This window comes from Convolutriloba macropyga, chromosome 7 (genome assembly GCF_964194025.1).
Source record: "Convolutriloba macropyga chromosome 7, txConMacr16.3, whole genome shotgun sequence".
NCBI lineage: Eukaryota > Metazoa > Xenacoelomorpha > Acoela > Convolutidae > Convolutriloba > Convolutriloba macropyga.
The window spans coordinates 22,333,860-22,357,523 of record NC_134474.1 but is presented as its reverse complement, the minus strand read 5'-3'; the positions used below and the strand labels follow the sequence as shown (position 1 = coordinate 22,357,523).

The 23,664-nt window shown below is 34.2% G+C and overlaps 2 protein-coding genes across 3 annotated transcripts in view; one reads left to right on the top strand and one right to left on the bottom strand.

The window, feature by feature from the left end:
* LOC142342704 (ubiquinone biosynthesis O-methyltransferase-like) overlaps window positions 1-23,664 on the bottom strand; it is a 175,751-nt gene that overhangs the window by 132,221 nt on the left and 19,866 nt on the right. Inside the window, exon 3 of the mRNA XM_075394216.1 lies at window positions 17,398-17,523. Coding sequence (XP_075250331.1) covers window positions 17,398-17,523 — 126 coding nt within the window. The remainder of the gene's footprint in view (window positions 1-17,397; window positions 17,524-23,664) is intronic.
* LOC142342707 (uncharacterized) lies at window positions 4,369-7,902 on the top strand. 2 transcript variants are annotated; one of them, XM_075394220.1, is made up of 2 exons: window positions 4,369-4,603; window positions 7,385-7,902. In XM_075394220.1, the coding sequence occupies exons 1-2, from the start codon at window positions 4,579-4,581 to the stop codon at window positions 7,780-7,782; spliced, it is 423 nt and encodes a 140-aa protein (XP_075250335.1). In that variant the 5' UTR covers window positions 4,369-4,578; the 3' UTR covers window positions 7,783-7,902. The 2 variants fall into 2 exon arrangements, with proteins under 2 accessions (XP_075250335.1, XP_075250334.1); XM_075394219.1 differs by lacking the exon at window positions 4,369-4,603 and adding an exon at window positions 4,616-4,873.

Sequence of the window (23,664 nt, the reverse complement as noted above, 5' to 3'; positions counted from 1 at the left end):
TCAGATTAACAGAAATAGCTGCAATATCTTTTTAGACCGGTAGTCCAAAAAATGCCATGAAAACAATAAGAAGGAAGAATAAAAAGTTTCCAACAAATTTTTTTTTACTGCTTGCTGAGATATCATAATTTGGTTTAGAAGAAATGGCATAATTTGTGAGTTTACTCTATAACTTTCCCTCAAACAGCCTTCAACTAGACTGGCATATACTCAGTTGACCTTACCTCTTTAAACTAAAAACCGTCAGTTTGAAAGCGAGTCATTTTTCAGAGTGAGATCAGAGAGAAAACTCGCTCCAATAGGAGTGAAAAACGACGTTACACTTACGCAGTCAAAATTGCAAGAATAAAGGGAAAAAAGCAGATTCGAGTTGAGAATGGCGTCAACAAAAAATTTCGCTAAAAAACTCGTCAACAAAAAATAACAAAACAGGAAAAATCCTGAAAAACAATAAAGAATTCAAAAAACTATTAACCTGGTCATAAGCATTTTAAAAAACGGCCCATGATGAAAACACATAACCCAACAAACACAAAACATCAGAACAAAAAAATAATTTCATGAAAACACACGACTATATGCTGAAACCAAATTAGCAATTCATAGGGTTTCGCGCTAAAAAGTACAAAATCTTTTATTATGTGAACAAAGGGACAGAGTGACGAAAACACAAAATATGAAAAAAACTATTCAGAGAATTTACTGCAACTGGTTGAAACAAATGGTGTCTCACCATAAAAAAATTTGCTGTCAGCTGAAAAACTAAGTGGCTCGAGCTTTGTTGCAATGAAAGATAAATAAAATCCTTTATTTTGAAGACTAAGCGAGAAGGCAACAAACACCAAAGTGCAAAATTGAAAAAAAAACTTATTCAAATACAGTGTCAAAGCCGCAAAAACAGTTAATTCAACCCATTATAAAGGTTCATTTTGCAGTACAAAAACCCAATGGGACCTGTCATTAATGTGGCTGAACACCAAGATGACAAAACGAACAAATGCGGGTAAAACCCAAAACTTCATTAATTTCATGAAAATTATTTTCAAAAATTACAAAAACCATTGGCCATCAATTGAAAAACATTAAATAGGTTCCCTTATATTTTATTTAAAAACCGATTAGACCTCTCCTTATTGAGATTAAGTGGCATGAAAACAAAAATTATGAAAAATGGGCGAAAATAGAAATTTAGTAATATTTTAATGTTTCTCTGTTTGCGCCCAAAGCTTAGTGCTAGCATATTACTTACACCTCCAACACACGTGTTATATTCTTACATAATCATTTACTATGTAATGACAGGTGCTCTGAAAATCAGGGGTGCATAACGTACTAGGGGAGGCACAAACAAATATCCTAAAAATTATAGGCTATCAAGTAAAACAAAGTAGATCCTTTATTGTCTCATTAGAGCGCCAACGGAACCTACCATTAAAATTGATATGTAATTTAACATCAAAGCAAAAAAATAGGAGCCAAACACTGAAATTCAGTAATACTTTTTGAAAACAAAGTAAAAAAAAACAATATCTGCGCAATAAGGAACGCAACTAAGCACCATTAGAAGACGTTTTGAAAAACACTATTAAAATTAGCCACATTCATAAAAAAAATAGATAAACAGCTAAAACATAACTCACTTTAAGGGCAGTTTGAAAAATTTTCAAGCCTTAATCTACTCGTTTCTATTATTCCCTTAACTACTTCAGCGTGACTAGAATCACTAATACAATTTGATTTCTCATTGACAACCAAATATAACTTGAAATAAGCACAACAATAAAATCAAACATTGTTGGATTGTAAGAATCAGGAGAAGGCAAATGATAGCTCCGCGCAGCAATCGCTATTGCAACTACTAATAAAAATGCATCAAAAAGCCAATATAATTTTTCAGCGATTCTTCAGACCATCATCAAAATGAAGGCTATTTTTCAAAAGATCTCGAGTAAAAAAAATTCTATACGATTGCATTTATGAGCTCAATCTAAAGTATACAAAACTCACGACACAAATGTATGCTAAAAATCGAATCACAGTACTTGCATCGACAAAATGGAAAAAAAATTGATTTTGGGATGTGAGAGGAAATGTTTTCTAAAGTTTCAGCCTGAATTTTGACACCTTTACACCTTAACGATGGCGCATATAAATTCAATAGAAAATTCCACTTCTTATAAAGCAATAAAAAACCGTTCTGAATACAAAAGCGTGCGCAAGGAGGCTAGCTAATTTGCTTTTGCAAATATTAATCCGACTCACTTCATCCAGAAACATTTAAAAACAAAAATAATCAATGTCTGAATAGTGTTACAGATAGGTAAGCCACACTGACAAAGATCGGAAAAAATTTTCAAGAAATCAAATTCAACGTTAAAAAAACAAATTTTCATGACACAAAATTTATTACTAATAAACTTCCAGTTTGTTGCAACGAAAAGGCAAAAGACAAAATACCCTTTCAACTTATAACAGAAAGATTCAACTGTGGGACAGTTTCTGTACCTTAGAAAAACTCACTCAATCCGCAAATTTGCTGGTCTGCAAGAAGATCAAAAACATCCTCCCAAGAACTTTTTTCAATTTTTGAGATAGAAAAGATGATTTTCAATGTGTGAGAAATGGGAACTAACATAATCATGATATATAAACTATATATCCCTAAATAGGTTGAAAATTCACACAATGATCGAGCTTTGCAGTCTGGAAAAACGTAGGATGTAGTGATGTAGTGTCGCGAAGTAGCATTGACAACTTTGCCAACTTTTACAAAGTTTCATTATATATATATATATATATATATATATATATATATATATATGTATATATAATATTAGTTTATAAAATTGTGTTCTGTAGTTTCATATAGGATTTTAAAAAACTCCGCAAAAAGAATCTTTTGGTAAAATATTCCATTATTTTTGCATGCAAAAATTTACATTTGAAGCAAGTTTTGCATAGTAGAACCTTCAAATAACAAAGCAATGAATTCTTTTTGATATTACTAAATAGCAGTTCTTTACAAAATAGCAGTAAAATGACTTGCTCTACAAAAGTTACTTAGAACTTAAATTTTAGAAGATTTAAAAGCAAAAGTATATTGATTTCATTGAAAGCAAATATCGCATCATGCTCCTAAAGGGGGCGATCAATTGTTCATCATTGGCATTTCTTATTTTTTAAATTTTCAATTAAGTAAAAAATTCAAACAAATAAAATGTTTTTGTCCTACGGTTGTTGACAACTATTAATCTTAATCATGAACAAAAACGCGTCAAATATTAAGAGATTGACTGCAATGAGCAAACTATGGGTAAAAAAAAACTATGCAAAACTGAGGGAAATTGGTTTAAATTAGCAAAAAAGCTCTAACCTGTGACTCCAGATCTTCTTATAATGAGGTATGTTTCTTTCGGTCATAAATATAAACAAAATTAGCAAGAGATATCCCACTTTAGGCCAGTTGTTGAAAAAAGTAAAAACTATTTAAAAATTAGCCAAAATTGGGGATGAAGAAGCGTGTCGATAGCCTTATGAAGAAGTTTTTCGACAGCCTTATGATCGTTGAAAAAGTAATGATAAAGTTACGGATAAAAATTTTGGTAGACTGCATACGGCAAAAACAAGATCAAAAAAATTGGAAAAATGAACATAAAAAGTGCTAAAGTTAGCCAATGGTTAAAGATTTTTAAACAAGCGTAACTCCTCGAGAAACACTGAATTCATAAAATTCTCCGATAAAAATATTTTACTCTCGACAAAATTTCTAATCATACCCCTCAGAGGTAATTATTACTGTCCATTTCTTGATGGGGTTCAAAAAAGTTTTCTTAGACGATTTAACTGCAGTTAACATTCATTTAGCTTTTCACACATCGTTTTGATTCCAACTTCATTTCAGCCAAATCGGCTAAAAAGCTTATCCATTTTTCCTCACTCAAACACGAAACATTAACTATTCTCAAGCAAAAAATAATTGAAAAACACTCCCAAGTTAGACCCACACCATGTCGACACACCAATTCACCATTTGATCATATATTGACGCAATGCGAAATGCGACCTCTGAAGAGGTCTTATTGAAACTCATAGATGTCAGTTCAATGATACAACTGTCATTAAGCACCTTCAAGTGAACATGATTACATGACAGCATTGCATCATTCAAAGTCCTTTTAAAATTCCGTTTTTCAAAATGATTTTGAATGATGTAATTATCTCGTGAACTTGTGTTATCTGAAAGGCGTTCTGCAACATTTTAACTCACACTAATGTGTGAAAAGAAACACGATGTCCAATTATAGTTTTTAGAAAATACAAGTTTAAACTTACACCAAAACCATTTTACGATCCCATAAAAACTATTGAAGCAATGTTGTCAAAAACTTATTGACAGAACACAAAATGCTGTTAATGTTAAAACAACTTTATTCTCAATTGAGCAATAATTACTACAAAAACTACCAAAACTTGTGGTCTTCGATTTAGTCACATTTCTCTCACTTCTAAAAACAGCATTACGAACACCTTCAGCTGACAAATTTCGGAGAGCTGAAAACGACATTATTTCGTTTTTTGATGCAATTTTGTCGAGTCAAACAAGGTGGGTGTGAACAATAACTAAAGGCTTATACTTTGGAAAATCTTGATACCAAACAGTTCAATAGAAATTTTTCCTCTCAAAACTTATAATAGCTAAATCACTACTGAAAACTTATAAACGCGATATCATCGCTGATGACTATAATAAAAATGATTTTTTGGTTGTACATCACTTTTCCGGCGCTTGTACAAACTGTGCCTGTAAATGATGTACCTTATTTCTCAGAAACCAGCAATAAACTTTTACTATCTGAGGAGCTCTACAAAAAAGGTAAAAAAGCTACAGGGATGGATTTTCAAAAGGTTACAGAGATTTAGCATACCAATCTAAAAATGAGTAAACCTGCTTTTAGTCTCCCAAAATTATATAGAAAGCAACCCTATTCTAAAACAGACGGTTCTCTTCCAAAATGTTGCTGCCAAAATGTTTAAAAATTATACAGCATTAAATCAGTCTTTTCAATCTCTTAGGATAGACAGCACTGACAGGATTCTTGCGAGATATCAGTCGGAATTTGACCAGTGTAGCTTAGAAGTTTCCATGAGCACCACCAAAATTCTACTGAATAGATAGAAAGGCGTGTATAGGCTCTATATAGTTCATGAAAAAAGAAGCTCGTAGAAGCAACTAGGTTATAACAAATCGTCACAAAATAAAAAAAAACTGAATGACAAAATTTGATAGTGAAGGCTGGAAATCAGCTAAATTTCAAAAATAACCTTTGACTTGATTCAACTGGCTTCATCAGAGGTCAGTGATAACTTTAAATATTTCTTTTCAGAGAAACTTAAGCTCTCCGAAATGCTGACAGTAAAGGAAAATTTATTCAAATATTCAAGCCTTCTTTTAAACTTTTTCATATTTATTTTTTTTTTAAATCACTTTCAAAATATTTTTCAGTTTTAATGAACAAAACCAAATATGTTAAAAGTTTTCGAATGGTGTCATTCTGACTTCATTGTAAAATTGACACAAAAAAATTTCTGGGGTAGTGTAAACTATTTTTTCCGTTCATCTATTTGGTTATATCTTTCTGTTCCCACCCACCCTACTTTCGGAGGAACAAGACATTCAACTGTTTTTTTGTTAAGTCAATTCTGGCTGATCGATATGTTCATTGCGAATGGTATCAATAGAAAACCCGATCAGAGTAGAGTATTTCGTGTTTTCCATTGATTAATCGAGTTTAAAGAACATTTGACTGGCTTGCGTTGTTATTGCTCACATTTTCCGTGTTTTTGCTTACTTTTGTTGGAAAAATGTTAAACATTTTTTCTTATGTTTTTCTTTATTTTTGGACAACTGCCCATTTTATAATTTTCTTTTCCGTTGTCTTGTTTCTTTATCACATTCAAGACCGGCATTAAAGATAAGCAAATATATTATGGTTTTAGCGGCATTCAAGACCGGCATTCAAGATAAGCAAATATATTATGGTTTTAGCGTCTTCAAACTCGATATCTCGCAAGATATAGAACTTTTGATTTTTTTCCATGTATTTTTCGTTCTTTTTGGAGTCGTATGACATATTGCGGTCAATGCCAGGTCTCAATGGCTTCCTATGGAGCATTTCATGACATCGTAAATAACTGTTATCAAATAAACCTATTTTTTGAAATTTGCCCCTTTTTTGTCTACCTATTGCCTAGTCCCATTAAGAACAGTTCCCATACCAGTATAAATTAATTTTTTTCAATTGAAGTTTTAAGGATTGCTATTCTGCCTTGTTATCAGTTGTTTATTAAAAAAAGTGGACAATGAGTTTTTGTCGTAATTCATGTTTGTTGTTGTTATCTGATTTTGTAGTATGTCTTGTCTTGTCGTTACTGGCAGACCCCATCGGCCCTCTGATACAGCATTATTTAATTCATTCAGTGCTTTGAGTTTAAAGCAACCTTTGTTCATATACCAATTATTTTCGAAAAGGTCAATTTTTGAATGTTCTCTATCTCTTTCTCATTTGGGAGACAATTAAGTCCAGAAAAGTTGACGAGCGAGCTTCCCTGTTAATTTACAGCTTCAAGCAGACCTGTTTCAAATGAAAGATGAAAACTTATTGGATTTGACAAGCTGGGCAACAGTTCTTGAGAAAGACGGGTCTAGTGTTTCTAGCCCTGAACCAGTGGGCTTAGATAGCCTAAGGTTTAATTGTCCAAAATAATAGAAAGTTCATCGAAGCAATTTGATAGGGGAATTTTTTATTGAATTCATATTACTAAATTATGATTGGCAAATCAAAATAAGAAACCAAATTTAATTGACACTAAATAAATAGCAAGGAAAGTTAAATAGCAAAAAATAGCAATTTTCTAAGTTTTAAAAGAGTAGTTAATTTATTAGGCCGTGTGCCTCGCGGGCCATGGCCATTCCTCAGCGGGCATGTAGTTAATATGAAACTGCCACCACCGTACAAATAGTATTTATTTGTTCGGTGGTGGAAGTTTCATATTAACTACATGCCCGCTGAGGAATGGCCATGGCCCGCGAGGCACACGGCCTAATAAATTAACTTCTGTTTTAAAACTTTGAAAATAGCGTTTCCTTGCTATATAATTAGTGCCAATTCAATACAACCAACAGTTATAAAAATTTGAGCCAATTCTATTAGTCTCTAAAGTATGCAATTTTGGCTGTACGAAATAGTTTAAACTTTTCGGCTATCTGGAACTTCTGCTACCGCACATGTCGCCCATGAGCCCTAGAGGGTATTTCAGAAAGTAAAACAGGAGTTACCTGCTACTATAACGTTCATGGTTATTTCTAAATCAATTATCTTTTCAGGTTTCTACCTTGCAGCTGCAAAAAAGCTTGCTTCAATTGACGCCAAACAACCTACAGTCACAAGTTCACCTGTGTATGTTCCCGAAATTTGCCGCAAACACGTGGAAGATAACTGCGGTCCAATTCAGTGTTTCAACATTAAGACTCAAACTGACGAAGTCACATTCAATGAGGATGTTTATGTAACCATTCCTATTGAGACAAATCACTCTTGTTCTCTAACTTGGAAAAAATACAGTGTGACAATGTGTGAAAAACAGACTGCAATTCATCTTCCTATTGGTCTTCAGCACAATTTAGAAGCTGAATCTTCGTACACTCAGGAAACAGAAAACATTAGTAAAGATGACAGGAATCTGATAGCAGAATGGTGTTCTCAGAAAGCGGCGTCGAGTTGAAACAAAAAATGAAAGCATGATTTATTTGAGTGTAAAATTTGATTCTTATTAATTAATTTATCTTTCCTTAATTTGGATATCCTAAATTAACTAAACTTTCTAACTTGAGTTAATGATATAGCACTTGAACACCCTGCAATAATCGACAGTGAAAACCTACCTTTGAAAAAAAATACAATCTCTTTAAATTTCTCGATAGCCAAGTCAGAAGCTTAAAGGCAATTAAAGATTAACTCGTGGCTAAGAATTTGCAGCATATCCATGGCAGAAATATCTTGCATCGATAAAACTTTGAGACCAGAGAAATCTATGAACAAGAAGACACATTTTCGAACTAATTAATGCATCACACAAAGAGAGAGAGAGAGAGAGAGAGAGAGAGAGAGAGAGAGAGAGAGAGAGAGAGAGAGAGAGAGAGAGAGAGAAGAAAGCTCGCGAGTCTGTGCTTCCACACACCTAGTTCTGACCGTCTACTCAAAGATATTTCGAAAGATAATAGAAATCGTGACATCACATTCAGCATTTGGATATCGAAATTATCTAAAAACCTGTAAACCGAATATCCAAGGGATTTACTGATAAGTCGAAAAAGGTGGGTGACACTTCAAAAAAACTTTTTTCGAATAAAACCGTAACTCGTAACAAAATAAAAATAAACCGACTTCCGTCGGACAAATTGTTCTCGAACAACTGACAAGGAGGCAAACAATTTAGAAAGAGTGATAGGCTAGAGAAACGTCTATGCCACAAAAGCGTCTACCTAGCGACGGGTTTGCACCCACGAAATATCGGAGAGTCGGGAACATGAACCTCTACGCTACACGGTATGAACGTACAACGCTTACAACCGGTTTAATTTTAGCAAGAAACTTAATTTCTGAATGCGTGCAATTCAAATCACAAAACAAATCAAGGCAAAAAGCAAGAAAAAGTCGATCAAGAAGTTAAATGGACAGAATGCTCTTGCAGAAAACCATCAAGCAATAAAATTCGCATTAAAAACACGTTCGGTTTTGAAGCTTCAGACTTCGTTCGAGTGTAATTAAAAATAGCAGCTCAATAGATATTATAAAATATCAAGAAAAACGGCAGCATATACAGAGGTAAAATTGCAGCTATAGAAAAAAAGAAAAATTGTTCAAAAACGAAAAAGTTGATCATTCAAACCATTCAAGGACAAACATAGCCGAATTTCGAAAATTGTTCTAATTCATTGTACAGTTTCAGTTCAATGAGCAGTTTCAAAGTAGATTCTAAACCTATACTTAATTGTTCCGACCCCACTTGTGCGGGGGAGGAACTATATACTCAAATGGGTTTTTTTTGTTCCGTGAATTTTGGCCGACCGATATATTCATCGTAGAGAAATGTGCATGGTATCATTAAAAAATTCGTCCAGCGTAGAATTCGAAATTAAATAGATTTTTTTGAATTTCGTTTTTTTCGAGGAGTTATCGAGGTTTAAAGTTTCATGTGAACACTGGATATTTGGTTCACTTTTGTTCACTTTTACCCTAATTTTCGTTCGAATTAACGTTTTTTCTACGACAAATTTAAATCAAAACTAGATTTCACGCCAAAAAGTAAATCAATTTCAGGTTTTTAATAGACAAAAGGAGATAATAAAGACTAGTTCTAGTCTTAGAGGGAAGTTTAATATATAAAAAAAAATCGAATTAGGTTTGGGAGCTTTTTTTTTAGAAAATTTTGCAATTTTTTTGTTTTTTCAAGTCACCTAGAGACTACTAGACACTTTTAATATCGAAGTTCCGTTAATGACAAACCTCTTTTACGATCAAATGAAGCCCAGTGAACAAAAAATTTGTTTCAAAGGGATCGCTCATGCTTTTTTTCGGATTCGTATCTCAAATTTCGTAATTTCAAATGAAATTTTGATTTATTTTTTGAGGTTTTACTAAAGTTTTATAATCCTATGGCATAAACTTGTTGACTAAAGGTGCAATAGATTTGCTAATGAGCATTAAGTGAACCTATCTAGTGCTGTGAGTGGACAGCTAATGGCTGTTAAGACTTTGAAAACAAATTTTCGACTTTTTTTTTAAATTAGAAAATCATAAATTTATTTTTGTGAACTGTAAGTTGATCTCAGTAAAAACAGGATTGAACTCCTTCATACCACTGCAACATAAGTTAATCTCATTGGAGGCTTTATCAAATTTTTAAAATTTCAAAGATTTCAAATTTTTTTAAAAATTTTTTTGGACATTTCGTTTTATTGGTTCATTTTGAAATCTTATCACGTCATCCTAATATTGATGGCTACATCTTCCTTTAGTGAAGACGTCCAAAGGATCATAGATAAAACTTTCTGAGAGAAAATTATGGTTTAAATGGCTTCAACACTTTCTTTCCCATTTTTCTAAAGACATTTTGGTTTTTGCCTGTATTTGTTGTTTTTTTTTCATAGTCATAAGACATATTGTGATGTCTTATTGATTACCTAGGCATGATAAACATCCTTGTATTCACATCGTGGCCTTTTTTTCTACATCAACAACAATTTATCTAGTTAGTGGTTTTGTCTTTAACTATTGTTTTTTTGACTCCGGTGCACGAGTTTTCATAATTTTAATATTTTTGGATTTTTTAATTAATTTTGGTTCCTTTTGAAATCGTATTACATTATCCTAATATTGATAGCTTCCATTGGCTTAGTGAAGACGTTTAATGGATCGTTGAAAAAGTTTTCAGAGAAAAAAGCTTATGGTTTAAATAGCTTCGACACTTTCTTCTCTCAATTTTCTACAGAACTTTTGGATTTTGCCTGTTTTTGTTGTTTTTTTTTCATGGTCAATGACTTGTTGTAACGTCTTATTGCTAAATTTTGAATGACAAACATCCTAGTCGTCACATCATCTAGGCATAATTTAGCGTATTAAATGCCTTCAAACTTTTAAGTTTTTCTTGTTCTTTTCGTCAACTTATTCTCGTCATTGAGAAGTCCACTCCAATTCCTTGAATTTCAAAAAACAACTTGTCTACTAATATTATGTCGTAACTGGTGTTTTGTTTGGTGGACATGCGTTTTCATAAAGAAATATTGTGAGTGGTGTATTTGTTTTTTTTTCTCTTCTTTTAGCTTATTCAGGTAATAACAGATCCCAATGATTTTCAAATGTGGCCCAAATGAACGAACTTCTTTTCTCTTTCAGTATAATTTTAGCTGAATGAGTTTAAATGTTAACTGAAATAAAAATAAATAAAATTCAGATAATAGCTAATGATTTTAATGGCTTCAATAATTTATGTTATTGTTCGTAATTTTTTGAGATTTTCTGCGTCTTTGTGTAAATTGTTCATTTTTTGAGATTTTCAGCGTATTTAGTTTATTCCTATGATTTAGTCTCAGCAAAGACATGTCCCATTAGTTTCATATTGACTTTTTAGTAAATTTATCAAGAATTATTTTGTTAAAAAGCTAAAGATTTTTTTAGACTTTTGAAATTATTTGGTTTAAGAAATGTTGATTGATCTTTGACTTTAACCTCATTTTTTTTCTCTATGTCAACTTTTTACCTAATCTCATTATGAAAAACATACATCTGCTGTATAGTTAGCAAAATCTAAATTTGTGGAGTTAAGGTTTCATCTGATTGCATTTTGACGTTGTTACTAGGTGCTTTTAAAATTATATATTTGGTTTCTGCCGTGAAAATTTTGTTTTTGCATATTTTGTTGTTTGCTGTATTCTCTCGTAGTCTTTTTATTGGTAGATCTCACGAGCGCTGTAATGAGAAATGGCATTATGTAATTCAATTTGTAGTTAGGTTTTGTAGCATTTTTTTAAAATTCAAACATCTATTTTTCTTATCTCTTCATTTGGTTGACAATTAAGTCAAAAATGTAGATGAGCTCGGGTCGGAACATCATGTGCGAACGCACATTAACGAGCTGCTTGGTCAGCTCCTAAACTGAAAGGTATTAAGCTTAATACCAATAACAGCTATAATCGCTCTAATGAAATTTGATAACCTTATTCACTATGGTTTATCACTTTATCCCGTTTCTTTTGATTTATATTTTGCTCTTTTACCATTGACAGTATTCATTGCATTACGTAACTCAATGCGTGAAAGCATTTAAAATCCATTCTGTTGAAACACTGAGTGAGGTAAGCCAGCAGTCAAGCGTGAAAACGTGACTTCTGTGAAACGAAAAAAATGATCAAAAAGTAAAGCGATGAAAAAAAGGAGAGCGCATAAATAGCCGTTGAGAGGCTGACGGCGGCTATTTAGAATGTATAAATTCAATTTGAACTTCAAATACTCTCAATTGACTAAAAATACAATGGCAACCGACTAACGTTGAAAGCAATGCTCTCGAACGGCTAGTAGGAGCTCTGATCTATTACAGTCTGCTTCAGTCGGGGAGGGGGTGAAGTGGCATCAAATGACGATATTAGAGGTTATTGTATACCACTATAACCATTAATAAAATTTAAAAAGAAAAAATTACACAAATTTTGCGCACTGCTCAATTGACTTTTGGAAGTGAACCCCGCCATTTGTTAAAAGTTTTAGTATTGTTTACCAAAAAACACGAAGCATTTTTTTCTCTGCTCTGGCAGCAGCTGGTATATTGCGCTCAATTGAATTAAAAAGCCGCGGAGAAAACCAAAACTTCAGAAAAAAAAGGGTTCCGGCCCACGGCTGCCAGAGCAGCCGGTGACATGAGCCCTAATGAACGCAACTATTCGAACACGGGATTGACAAAATCAGGATCCACAATGAAAAAGTTCCTCCTAAATGAATGCACAAAAGTTGAAAGTACTTAAAAATTTTATCACGACACTAAGAATAAAAGTTCGCGAATTCAGCTTTCCATTTCAAATTTTAAACTATCAACTTTTGATGTATGTAAGCGCTATGACCAAGAGATATTTACTGAACACCGAAAATTCAGTGGTGCTTTCAACTCCATGAAAAAATAGTGTTTAAAAAATTGTTGTTGTTCTAATTCTAAAATTTATATTTTAATGCACTGGATACTGCGGACCAAAAAAGCTTGTCTGACCTCCATAAATTTAACTTCAAAAAATGCCTTGTTAAATCAGAGATTTAATTGAAATCAGAGAAACGTTGAACTATCAGATCCCTACGTTTTGAAAATTTTTGAGAGAAGAATATCCCTCCTCAAGAAATTACGAAATGTGATACACAGCAAAGGAAGTTGTACTACAATACTGTCATATGGTATCACGTATGAATAATACAAAACAAAAAAATTTAAAAAAACAAACAAATAGAATTTAATTAAATCTAACATTAAGAAATTTATTTTCCAGAAAAAAAACTCATATTATTTATGTCATTGAAAACCAAAATAGTTAAAGAAGTCGTGTTGGATTCTGCACCTAGAGAGGGCGGACGACGAGGCCAGCAGGCCTACATAAGCTTTACCCGAATGTGCGCTACCCAACTCGAGTAGGATACGAAGATCACTGGACTCTATGAAACTATTTTATCATTGTTGTGCTAAAAAAAGTTTTAGTTTTGTTTACCAAAAAACACGGAGCAGTTTTTTCTCTGCTCTGGCAGCAGCTGGTATATTGCGCTCAATTGAATTAAAAATCCGCGGAGAAAACAAAAACTTCAAAACTCATATTTTGCTTCCTGAGAGGACCAAAAAATGCCCATATCTCGAAAACTAAAAAACTACGGCGCTGACATTTGGTATGGAAAACGCCAAGTCCCAAAAAAGGGTTCCGGCCCACGGCTGCCAGAGCAGCCGGTGATATGAGCCCCAATGAACGCAACTATTCGAACACGGGATTGACAAAATCAGGATCCACAATGAAAAAGTTCCTCCTAAATGAATGCACAAAAGTTGAAAGTAGTTAAAAATTTTATCACGACACTAAGAATAAAAGTTCGCGAATTCAGCTTTCCATTTCAAATTTTAAACTATCAACTTTTGATGTATGTACGCGCTATGACCAAGAGATATTTACTGAACACCGAAAAAAAATTCAGTGGTGCTTTCAACTCCATGAAAAAAATAGTGTTTAAAAAATTGTTGTTGTTCTAATTCTAAAATTTATATTTTAATGCACTGGAGACTGCGAACCAAAAAAAGCTTGTCTGACCTCCATAAATTTAAATTCAAAAAATGCCTTGTTAAATCAGAGATTTAATTGAAATCAGAGAAACGTTGAACTATCAGATCCCTACGTTTTGAAAATTTTTGAGAAAAGAATATCCCTCCTCAAGAAATTACGAAATGTGATACACAGCATAGGAAGTTGTACTACAATACTGTCATATGGTATCACGTATGAATAATACAAAACAAAAAAATTTGAAAAACAAACAAAAATAGAATTTAATTAAATCTAACATTAAGAAATTTATTTTCCAGAAAAAAAACTCATATTATTTATGTCATTGAAAACCAAAATAGTTAAAGAAGTCGTGTTGGATTCTGCACCTAGAGAGGGCGGCCGACGAGGCCAGCAGGCCTACATAAGCTTTACCCGAATGTGCGCTACCCAACTCGAGTAGGATACGAAGATCACTGGACTCTATGAAACTATTTTATCATTGTTGTGCTAAAAAAAGTTTTAGTTTTGTTTACCAAAAAACACGGAGCAGTTTTTTCTCTGCTCTGGCAGCAGCTGGTATATTGCGCTCAATTGAATTAAAAATCCGCGGAGAAAACAAAAACTTCAAAACTCATATTTTGCTTCCTGAGAGGACCAAAAAATGCCCATATCTCGAAAACTAAAAAACTACGGCGCTGACATTTGGTATGGAAAACGCCAAGTCCCAAAAAAGGGTTCCGGCCCACGGCTGCCAGAGCAGCCGGTGACATGAGCCCCAATGAACGCAACTATTCGAACACGGGATTGACAAAATCAGGATCCACAATGAAAAAGTTCCTCCTAAATGAATGCACAAAAGTTGAAAACCGACACGGTGTGCTATCAAGGGCAATAAACGGCGAAACTTCCATTCTCTCTAAAGCATTAAAAAGAACGCTAGACATGTATAAAATTGAATACTTTTGTATTTTTGTCTTGAATGAAGGAACCTTTAACAGCCGTAGTCCAGAATGTCTAGTTAACAGAAGAGACTGATCAAACGTAAACAATGCGTTAAGGTATGCTTTGCTGTGATGACCCTTTGAAGAACGCAAAACAATCAGCAATTCGTATGTGTAAAGCTCATTAACCGTGAGGACTTTTTTCTCAAAAAGACCTGAGCAGAGGTCACGCTTTTTTCTGAAGTATATAAACTTGATAGTTTTTCTCTGTAAAGTAAGTATCCCACTCAAACAAGAGTAACTGCAACACCCGTAGACTAGTAGACCACACTGAACGGCGGACTTTACGTTAGAATTCTAATGAAGTAAAAGTTCTTTTCGAGGTACATAGTGGTATAGTTTTGAGATTACGCCGCATTGTGTACTTAACCGTTTCATAACAATTTCAACATGGGTTTGGAAAGATATCTTGCAGTCCAACAGAGCTTCTAAATACTTACAAGAAGATCCAAATGCATTGATCTTTTTCGTAAACCAAACTAAACAGAACTGAAAGCACACTTACCGTCATTTAACACTACACTTTTGTCAACATTGAAGACTAATTTATTAGACATTCGCCAATCGCTAACAGAGAGCAAGTTGGCAGAGATATAATCTAATGATGTATCCATTGCAGATAAATTAGTATAATCTGCAAATAGAAGCACTTCAAAACTTTTACAGACACGTGAAAGATCATTAATACAGACCCCTGTTGCACTCCGCAAATTACCGTTTTAAATGAATATTCGAAACCAACAAATTCTACATGCTGCGACCGGTCACATAAATAGCTGTCAAACCATTTTAAAGCTTGACCACGTATTCCATAGCAAATAATTTTTGAATTAGGATTCTATGGTCCAGTGTATCAACGGCTTTAAGATCTAAGAAAACATTCAACATGTTTTCCAGTTTCCACGTGTGATCCTCTCTGTCATCTCTGCCAACACAATAACACAACTGTGCTTTTTCCGAAACCCAAACAGTTTACTGTGGAAAAGATTCAAAACTTCGAAATAGTAGTAAACTCTGTTGTACATGACTTTTTCAAAAATTTTACTCCATACAAGAAGCAATAATGGCCGATAGTTATCTTCATCAAGCCTTGAACCCGACGTATAAAGCGGTTCAACTTTAGCTTTAAGTAGGTGATTTAGAAAACGCCCAAGTTGAAAGGAATTGTTAATGATTTCAAATAAATACGACGTAGTTGTGGGCTCAGTCACTTTTACTAGTACATTGCTCAAGTTGTCTGTCAATACCACAAGAGAACTTATCATCAAGTTGCAGGATAATTTTCTTTACCTCCGATTCGTAGGCTGGTTACAGATATAAAGAAAAGGCTTGATCACTAGGCAAGATAGGTGTAGACTTCTTAACACCACATCGGATTTTCTTTCCAATGGTGCTAAAAACTCATTACATTTGCTCACAACGTCCGTGACGGGGGGACTATTTTTTATCACTAGCACAAGATGACAGAGCTGGCAGAGCAAGATCTTTGGTAGATTGACCTTTGATATCATTTAACAACTTATAGGTGCGCCTTGAGTCTCCGATATAATTGACAAAATTTTTTAATATAGAAGTCCTTGTTAGCTACATAGCATTTTTCAAACTTCAGTCGGACTTCGCAGAATTTTGCTCGTTTCTGATTGTTTAATTTGTCTCGACGCCACTCCCTGTGAAATCATTTTTTTTGGGCACGCAGATTCAAAAAAAAACATTAAATTGACGTGAAAAATTAAAACAAAAAATTCCTAAAGAACAAGATAAGGCCAAAACTGGCGCCACCGAACTGCAGCTCAGACACTGTATTGCCAATGGCGTCAGCACAAAGTCATTTAGTTGTATATTGAACAATGCAAGAGTAGCAACAAGCGTTTACTGATAACTATGACATACAAAAATTTAAAACGCTTCCCGTACCAGTACTGCCAAAAAACAATAAGAGCCAAAGAAAAACACAAGCCTTAGATTACTGGATAACAGCAGTTTAAAACATAGCCGTCAGATTGCTGGATGATAGCAACAAAACCCTGTCGAGGTCGCAAGATCAGAGATATCAAATTAAAACATACGCAGCAGATTGACGGGAAAAAATAGGCCCGCAAGAATAGCCGGCTGACAAGATGAGGGCGGCTATTGTAAACGTAACCACCTAACTTCGAGCAAATTGCTCTCAAACGACCGGCGAGCTGTTAGCTTTGTCAATAGCTAGCTGGGGCTAAATCGCCAAATGCCCCTCACACCCTGATTTTATGTCTTCTGGGCAGTTTCGTCAATCTGTACACTTATGGACTAATTAAGCTCTAAGAGAACTGCTCAACAACTTAGTGCATTCCGGCTTTACCGGTTTAGCCCGTTCTTAAATACGAGACGACCAACAAGATTAATATAATTGCTCTAAATCAAAGTTTTGATTTCCAACTTCATCGTTATTTTATCCTTAACCGAGTAAAATTTAAGTTCGTAGGAGACCTCTTTTTACCTCAAATTAGAGTTAGTATTTTCAATTTAACTGTCCAAGTAATAGAAACTTCAAAGTTTGTTACAATTACGACTGACCTGGATGAGAGCCTGGGGATCTTCATTGTGCTCTATGACCTCTGACATGACAACTGCATCAAAACTGTTCATTCTCCCGTCGCTTTCAGCCAACTCTTCAGCCGATAACAGCATATACGTCACATTCTAAAAAAAACAGTCTTTGAAAAATGAATTCAACAAGTTCCATAAAAGCGCCATAATACTAAACTAAAAGGTGTTCTCGTAAACGTAGGTCGGAAACAACGGATACTAGCATGCTCATCAATCAAACGTTCTAGACAATAGCCGCGAAGGCTGTTTATTTTTCCAATTTCACGAAATCTTAACATAATTTGCATTAAAATTTAGGCGACCAGCCACACCACCTTCCTGAGAGTTTCAATTCTTACATTAAAGTCTGTTCAATTCCTGCAAAGGTCTGTCAAGATTTGTTTTATTACTATGTTGTTGTATCCGGTTTTAGATTTCCGTGATAACTGTTCCTCATTTTACCTGCCACAATGTCTCAGTATCGAAAAATGATTCTCTTCAGTCCGTATTGAATCTAACATTGCGTCAGTATTTTCTTTCATATGTTCACTCTTCTAGAGAAACAAGGGTGGAAGAGTGTAAAAAAAATATTAATGATGGAAGAAAGTGTAATTTTTTATCATTTCACCCTTAATTACACTCTTTAAAAGAGTTTATAAAGAGTTGAGAAAAGAGTGTAAATACAGCGTACATTTTTAAAATTACATTGTTTTCACCGATAAATAGGAGCGGAATACGCATTACACCCTAAACCCCGCTAATTAGGGATGGATTAAATGTGAAACCTTGCCCCGGGAAAGACAAAATAGAAGCAACAGGGTGGCGCAGGAGGTGACAATAATACAGAATAATAGGAAACAAAATAAATTCTCAAAAAAGACCGTGTAATCGTTAATTTTTAATTGGCATGCACTCAATTGACCGTCAAATAAAGCTTGAATTTCAAATTTAAATCTATTAGGACGAATGAACAAAAAATTTTATTCAATTAAAAACGTTTGGTAACATTAAAAAGTTCCATATAATTAGGATGGTCAAAAATCTGATAGGTTGAAAAACTGACAGGGCTATCAATTACCCTAAAAAAATTCATGATTCTAATCTCAAGAAGATCGCGAAAGCAAACGGCAGATAATAATCTTAGAAACAAAATTAAAAAAAGAATGCTCAAAAATACAAGAATCAGAAAACCACTACAATTAGATTTCTAATCACTGAAATTAAGACAAAAACAACACAGAATTCTTCTTTGATGTATATATACAAGATTTCATACCAATTCAAAAATTACATTAATCATAGAAAAGACATAAGCAACAGAAAAAAATTCAAGGGCAAAAAATCATTCAAAAACAATACCCAGGCCGCGAAAAATTGCAATAAAGTAATAAGTGGCAATTTTGGAGCAAGTTTTCCAAAAAAACTCAGTACTAGCCTTATGTTGAATGAAATCAATTGCAAAATAAAGAAATGACGAAAATCTAATAAAAAGCTGAAATCATTCAATTTTTCACAACTGAAAAAATCAAAAACGACTACAAATGTAGGTGCCCGGACGAAGCTAGAATGATACAAACTAAAAAGTGAAGAATATGGACACAATGTGAGGAACACCGTACCAAACAGATTAATTCTCGATTTTTGAAAGTTAAAAAACAAATTTAAAAACAAAAAAAAAACGAATACCTTTCATTTTTCAGCATTCGAGACATAGAAAAGACGACGAGTCGTCCGAGACGAAAATTTATTCTCCTGAACAGAACGAAAAAACGAAAAAGCAGAATTAAAACATACGAAACAATTTGCAAAAAAGGGTTAAAAAATTTTGAGACTGCATTTATTTTTATTGAAACGAAATTAAAGTCCCTCACGTTGCACAAAAAAGCTATTTCTAGTAAGTAAAGCCAAAATTCGAACAAAAAAACAGAAAAATTGGATAAAGAAAATTACCAAAATCGAATTAGCATATGTACAATTTTATAAAAACAAAATTACATCGAGGTAGAAAGAGGCATTGAATATATGAATCATCAAAGGGAAATTTCCATATTAACCTATTAACTGAATTTTGACAAAAAGACGGCTGAAGGATTCAAAAATGAAAAATAAAAAAAGCCAAAATTTAACTGAAAAATCAAGTTATAAGTTCCAGTTTGAACTTCAAACGCATTTTTAAGCTAAGCAAAGCACTGTTGCATCAATTTCCTTGGTTTACAATTCAATATAGCATCGAATAAAAATTATTTCTACAAAAACCAAATTACAAGCAAAAAAACTAGGCCGTTTAGACGAAAAAACGGCTAATAACGGTTATCTATAAGTGCCATTCAGTCGAAAACTACTTTTTGAATTCAAGGTCATTCACTGAACGCAGCGCATGATCAAAAAATTTCTCTTGCTCAAAAAAATAGTTCACATTGCAATTTTACTCATTTTCGCTTTTAGGGCAAAACATCGTCTGAACGAATAGTACTTCCGGTAAAAAAAAATTAAGAAAACCAATACTCCTCTTCGAGTCTTAAAAAAACCAAGAGAAGGCCAATATTAGCCCCAGCTATCGCTGTGCTGACTTTTCCAAACCATACGAGACCTCAGATAGGTTTCACTGGTATCTGACTACTTTTCTTGTACTTATTTATTTAGATATTATACAAGATTTATCTACGATTCCATATTTGGTATCAAGCATTTGGCGAGAGCGTTCTCCGCATCTGCTTGATTGCTTCCCTACATTTGGCCACCGTAAATATTTTTCTTAGTCAAATATTTGGCGTGAGCGTTCTCCACATTTGTTTGACTAATTAGTTTAGGCCCCTAGTGGCCACTTCACTTAGTCCCCCTTTTACCCCAGGTTACAATGGTGCCCCCACCACCACCGCCACCGCCCAAACCTCTGCAATATTTGTAACGAGCCTTGCAATGTACAACGGAGTGCATTTTGTGTCAAATGTAAGAAGATATATGATCACTTTGGTTGTTTGGGAATTTCAAGTACTGCAAATATCAAAGGAATGATCTACTGATCATGTGCTGGTTGTACTCCTAGCTTTACTGCAAACTATCTTCGCTGGACAGAATTACGGCCGTTGAGAGAAAACTCGATTGTGTTGATTCTTTGATCCGCGAAGTGACAATGCTACGCAATGAGATAGCGTTGATAAAGAAACCGGAATTCCCTTTTCTAAAAGCTGCAAAAAGTGGACCCAGCAGGAATCGAAACGACAGCTCAACCAGTCATCACAGTGCGACAGTAAACAAAAAGAGAAAAGCTGATGATCTTGAATTTGAAACTGTACAGAGAAAAGTAAGATCAACTAAGGAAGTAAAAACGGGAACGAACACCAATCCAGCAGTCATCAAGGGTGTCAAAAAACCCCCGAAGCATCGTCATTTATATGTAGGTAGATTGAGTCAGAAAATAACAGCATCAGAAATGGAGGAGTACTGTATAGAAAATAACGACGAACTACTTCACATTCGCCAAATTTCGAAGTCAGAGGCTCACCTGAAAGCCTTCCATTGTGTATTTAAATTTGATGAGGAGAAAGTTGAGTTACCTGATTTCTGGCCTGAAAACGTTACGGTGTCAAGATTTTACCTGAATAAAGCCGCCCGTGATTGGCTAAAAAAAGTGGATCAAAATTGACTACTAGTCAGACCTCCATTAAGACAAAGATCAACGAAACAAAGATCGACGAAACAAAGACCTACAGAACTAAACATTTGTCTACATAATGTACGATCTATCATAAACAAAACGAAAGATGTAAATGCCCTCTTGGAAGTAAATGAAAATAGTTCGGGAGTATTTATAGAATTGTGGATTACGTACAACTCAGATGACGATTTTATTCAAAAGCAGTGTCCCCCGGGGTTTCTTTCCTATAGTGCACCAAGGGTGAATAAAAGAGGAGGTGGAATTTTCCTCTTTTACAGATATGATATCCATTTGGAAAATTTTGAAAAGTTTACCTCTGAATTTTTTGAATGCTGTTATGCCTCTTTAACTGTTGGGGCTACCAGTTATTTAGTAATCGCTGTTTATCGACCACCTGGATTAAATGTTAAATCTTTCATTGATCACTTTACTGTTCTTTTTGAAGAGAAAAGGCTACAATTAAACAAGATTGTTCTCCTGGGTGATTTTAACATTTCACTAAATGTAAATAACGATGCATCAAAAATGTGGAACTCATTTTTTGAAGATTTCGGCCTGACTCAGTACGTCTCTGAGAAAACGCATAGAAGTGGCGGGATTCTTTACCATATTATTGCGTCAAACAATACTTCAATTAATGTTAAATCGAAGAACTTCATTACTTCTTCGGACCATTCGTTTTATTTGTTTCTCGCACAGCAGTGAGAAACAACGCAAATCTCAACAACGTTTGATGTATAGAAATTGGAAGAAGTTCGACTCTGATGGTTTTATTAAGTTATTTAAGTCGTGCTTAAAATTCGATGTTGCCTCAAGTATTGATGAAGCATGGGATACGTATCTAAGGTTTGAGGAGAATATTTTGGATTCCGTTCTACCACTCAAAAAAACATTTACTAAGCATCAATGCCCATTCTTTGACGATGAGCTTTTGAGATTGAAACGAAAGAAGAGAAAAGCAGAGCGTAAATACAGAAATTCGAAATTATCTGTACTGAAATCTGAATACGAAAATGTTACCCATATGTATTTTGAAAAATTCTTATAGAAGAGTAGATTGTACATAGAGAATGCGTTGATGGAAAAATGTAGCCGTAAAAAGTTTGTCACATTAAAATTGCTTCTTGGTCAAGATGTAGAACAGCTCCCGAAATATGAAAACAAAAAACAGCTTGCAAACGACTTCAACGAGTTCTTTATATCTAAAGTGACAAGTATTATTGCATCGATTCCGACTGCGATAGGTCCAGAAATTCTGAAAACTGAAGTTAACTCAATGTATTCGTTCACAGAGTTGTCTATAAGTCAGTTTAGAGATTTAATTTCGGCGTCGTCAAACAGTACATCTCCACTGGACATCATTCCGACACATCTTGTAAAGTCATTTTCAGATCATTATTTTCTCGACCTCCTGAAACTTCTTAATCTTTCGCTGAAGGCGGGATATTTCCCCCAGTCCTTTAAACTGGCCATTGTTAGGCCCCACTTGAAGAAAGCAAATTCTGGCAATGAAGATTTTTCCAATTATCGACCTATCTCGAACCTAAGTTACATTTCAAAACTATTAGAACGGGCGGCTTTCATACAAATGCGTGAACACCTTGAAAAGAATAGTCTCTTAAGCAAATACCAAAGTGCCTACAGGAAGTTTTTTTCTACAGAAACAGTGCTGGCTAAGGTTACAAATGATTTGTAGATAGGACAAAGCACTTAGATAGGACAAAGCACTTTTTATATTGGACTTGATCTATCAGCTGCCTTTGACACTCTCGATCATGAATTACTTCTTTCAATTCTTGAAACAAGTTTGGGTTTCAAAGATAAAATGCTTAGCTTTTTAAATAATTATCTGAGTAGTAGATCTCAAAAAGTGTTGATTGATGGTAAATATGCGATGCCAAGAACGATAAAAACGGGTGTTCCTCAAGGATCTATTCTAGGTCCCGTTCTTTTTTCATGCTATCTTGTTCCTCTGGAAGTTCTGTTTGAACGTCTTGATGTCAATTATCATTTTTATGACGATGACACTGTTATCTATTTTGTTTACAATGCTTCGATAAATCAGGAGGCTTTTGATTTGATACTTACGACTCTCCAAAAGTGGTTCAGTGGTGCTAAGCTCCGATTAAACTCGAATAAAACTGAATACATGTTAGTAGAAAGAATAGTTTAAATTGCGATATTGAACTTCCGACGGATGCCAATTTTTCTAACAATGTTACTTTATTGGGCTTTAAATTAGATTCCAGACTTTCATATGCGAAACAAGTTAGTTCCGTGTGCCGTAGATGTTACTATTTCCTGCGAAAAATTTATTCCATCAGAGATACAGTCGACAGAAAGTCGTTGATCGAATTAGATCGGGAAATGATTCTCTCGCGACTAGATTAATGCAACTCACTGTACTATGGACTACCTGTGAATATTATACAGAAATTACAGCGTATATTGAACTCAGCATGTCGTCTCATTTTTAGGTTATCACCTGGTTCACCAACAGCAAATTATATCAAAGAGCTTCATTGGCTAACCATAAAACAACGTATCCTCTACAAAACTCTACTTTTTGGTCACCGCTTAGTTCACCATCCGCGGAA

Coding starts and splice junctions, on each gene's coding strand:
- LOC142342707 (XM_075394219.1), top strand. CDS start 4,738: ATGACTATAATAAAAATGATTTTTTGGTTGTACATCACTTTTCCGGCG. Junction 4,874..7,384: donor TGAGGAGCTCTACAAAAAAG/GTAAAAAAGCTA, acceptor TTATCTTTTCAG/GTTTCTACCTTGCAGCTGCA.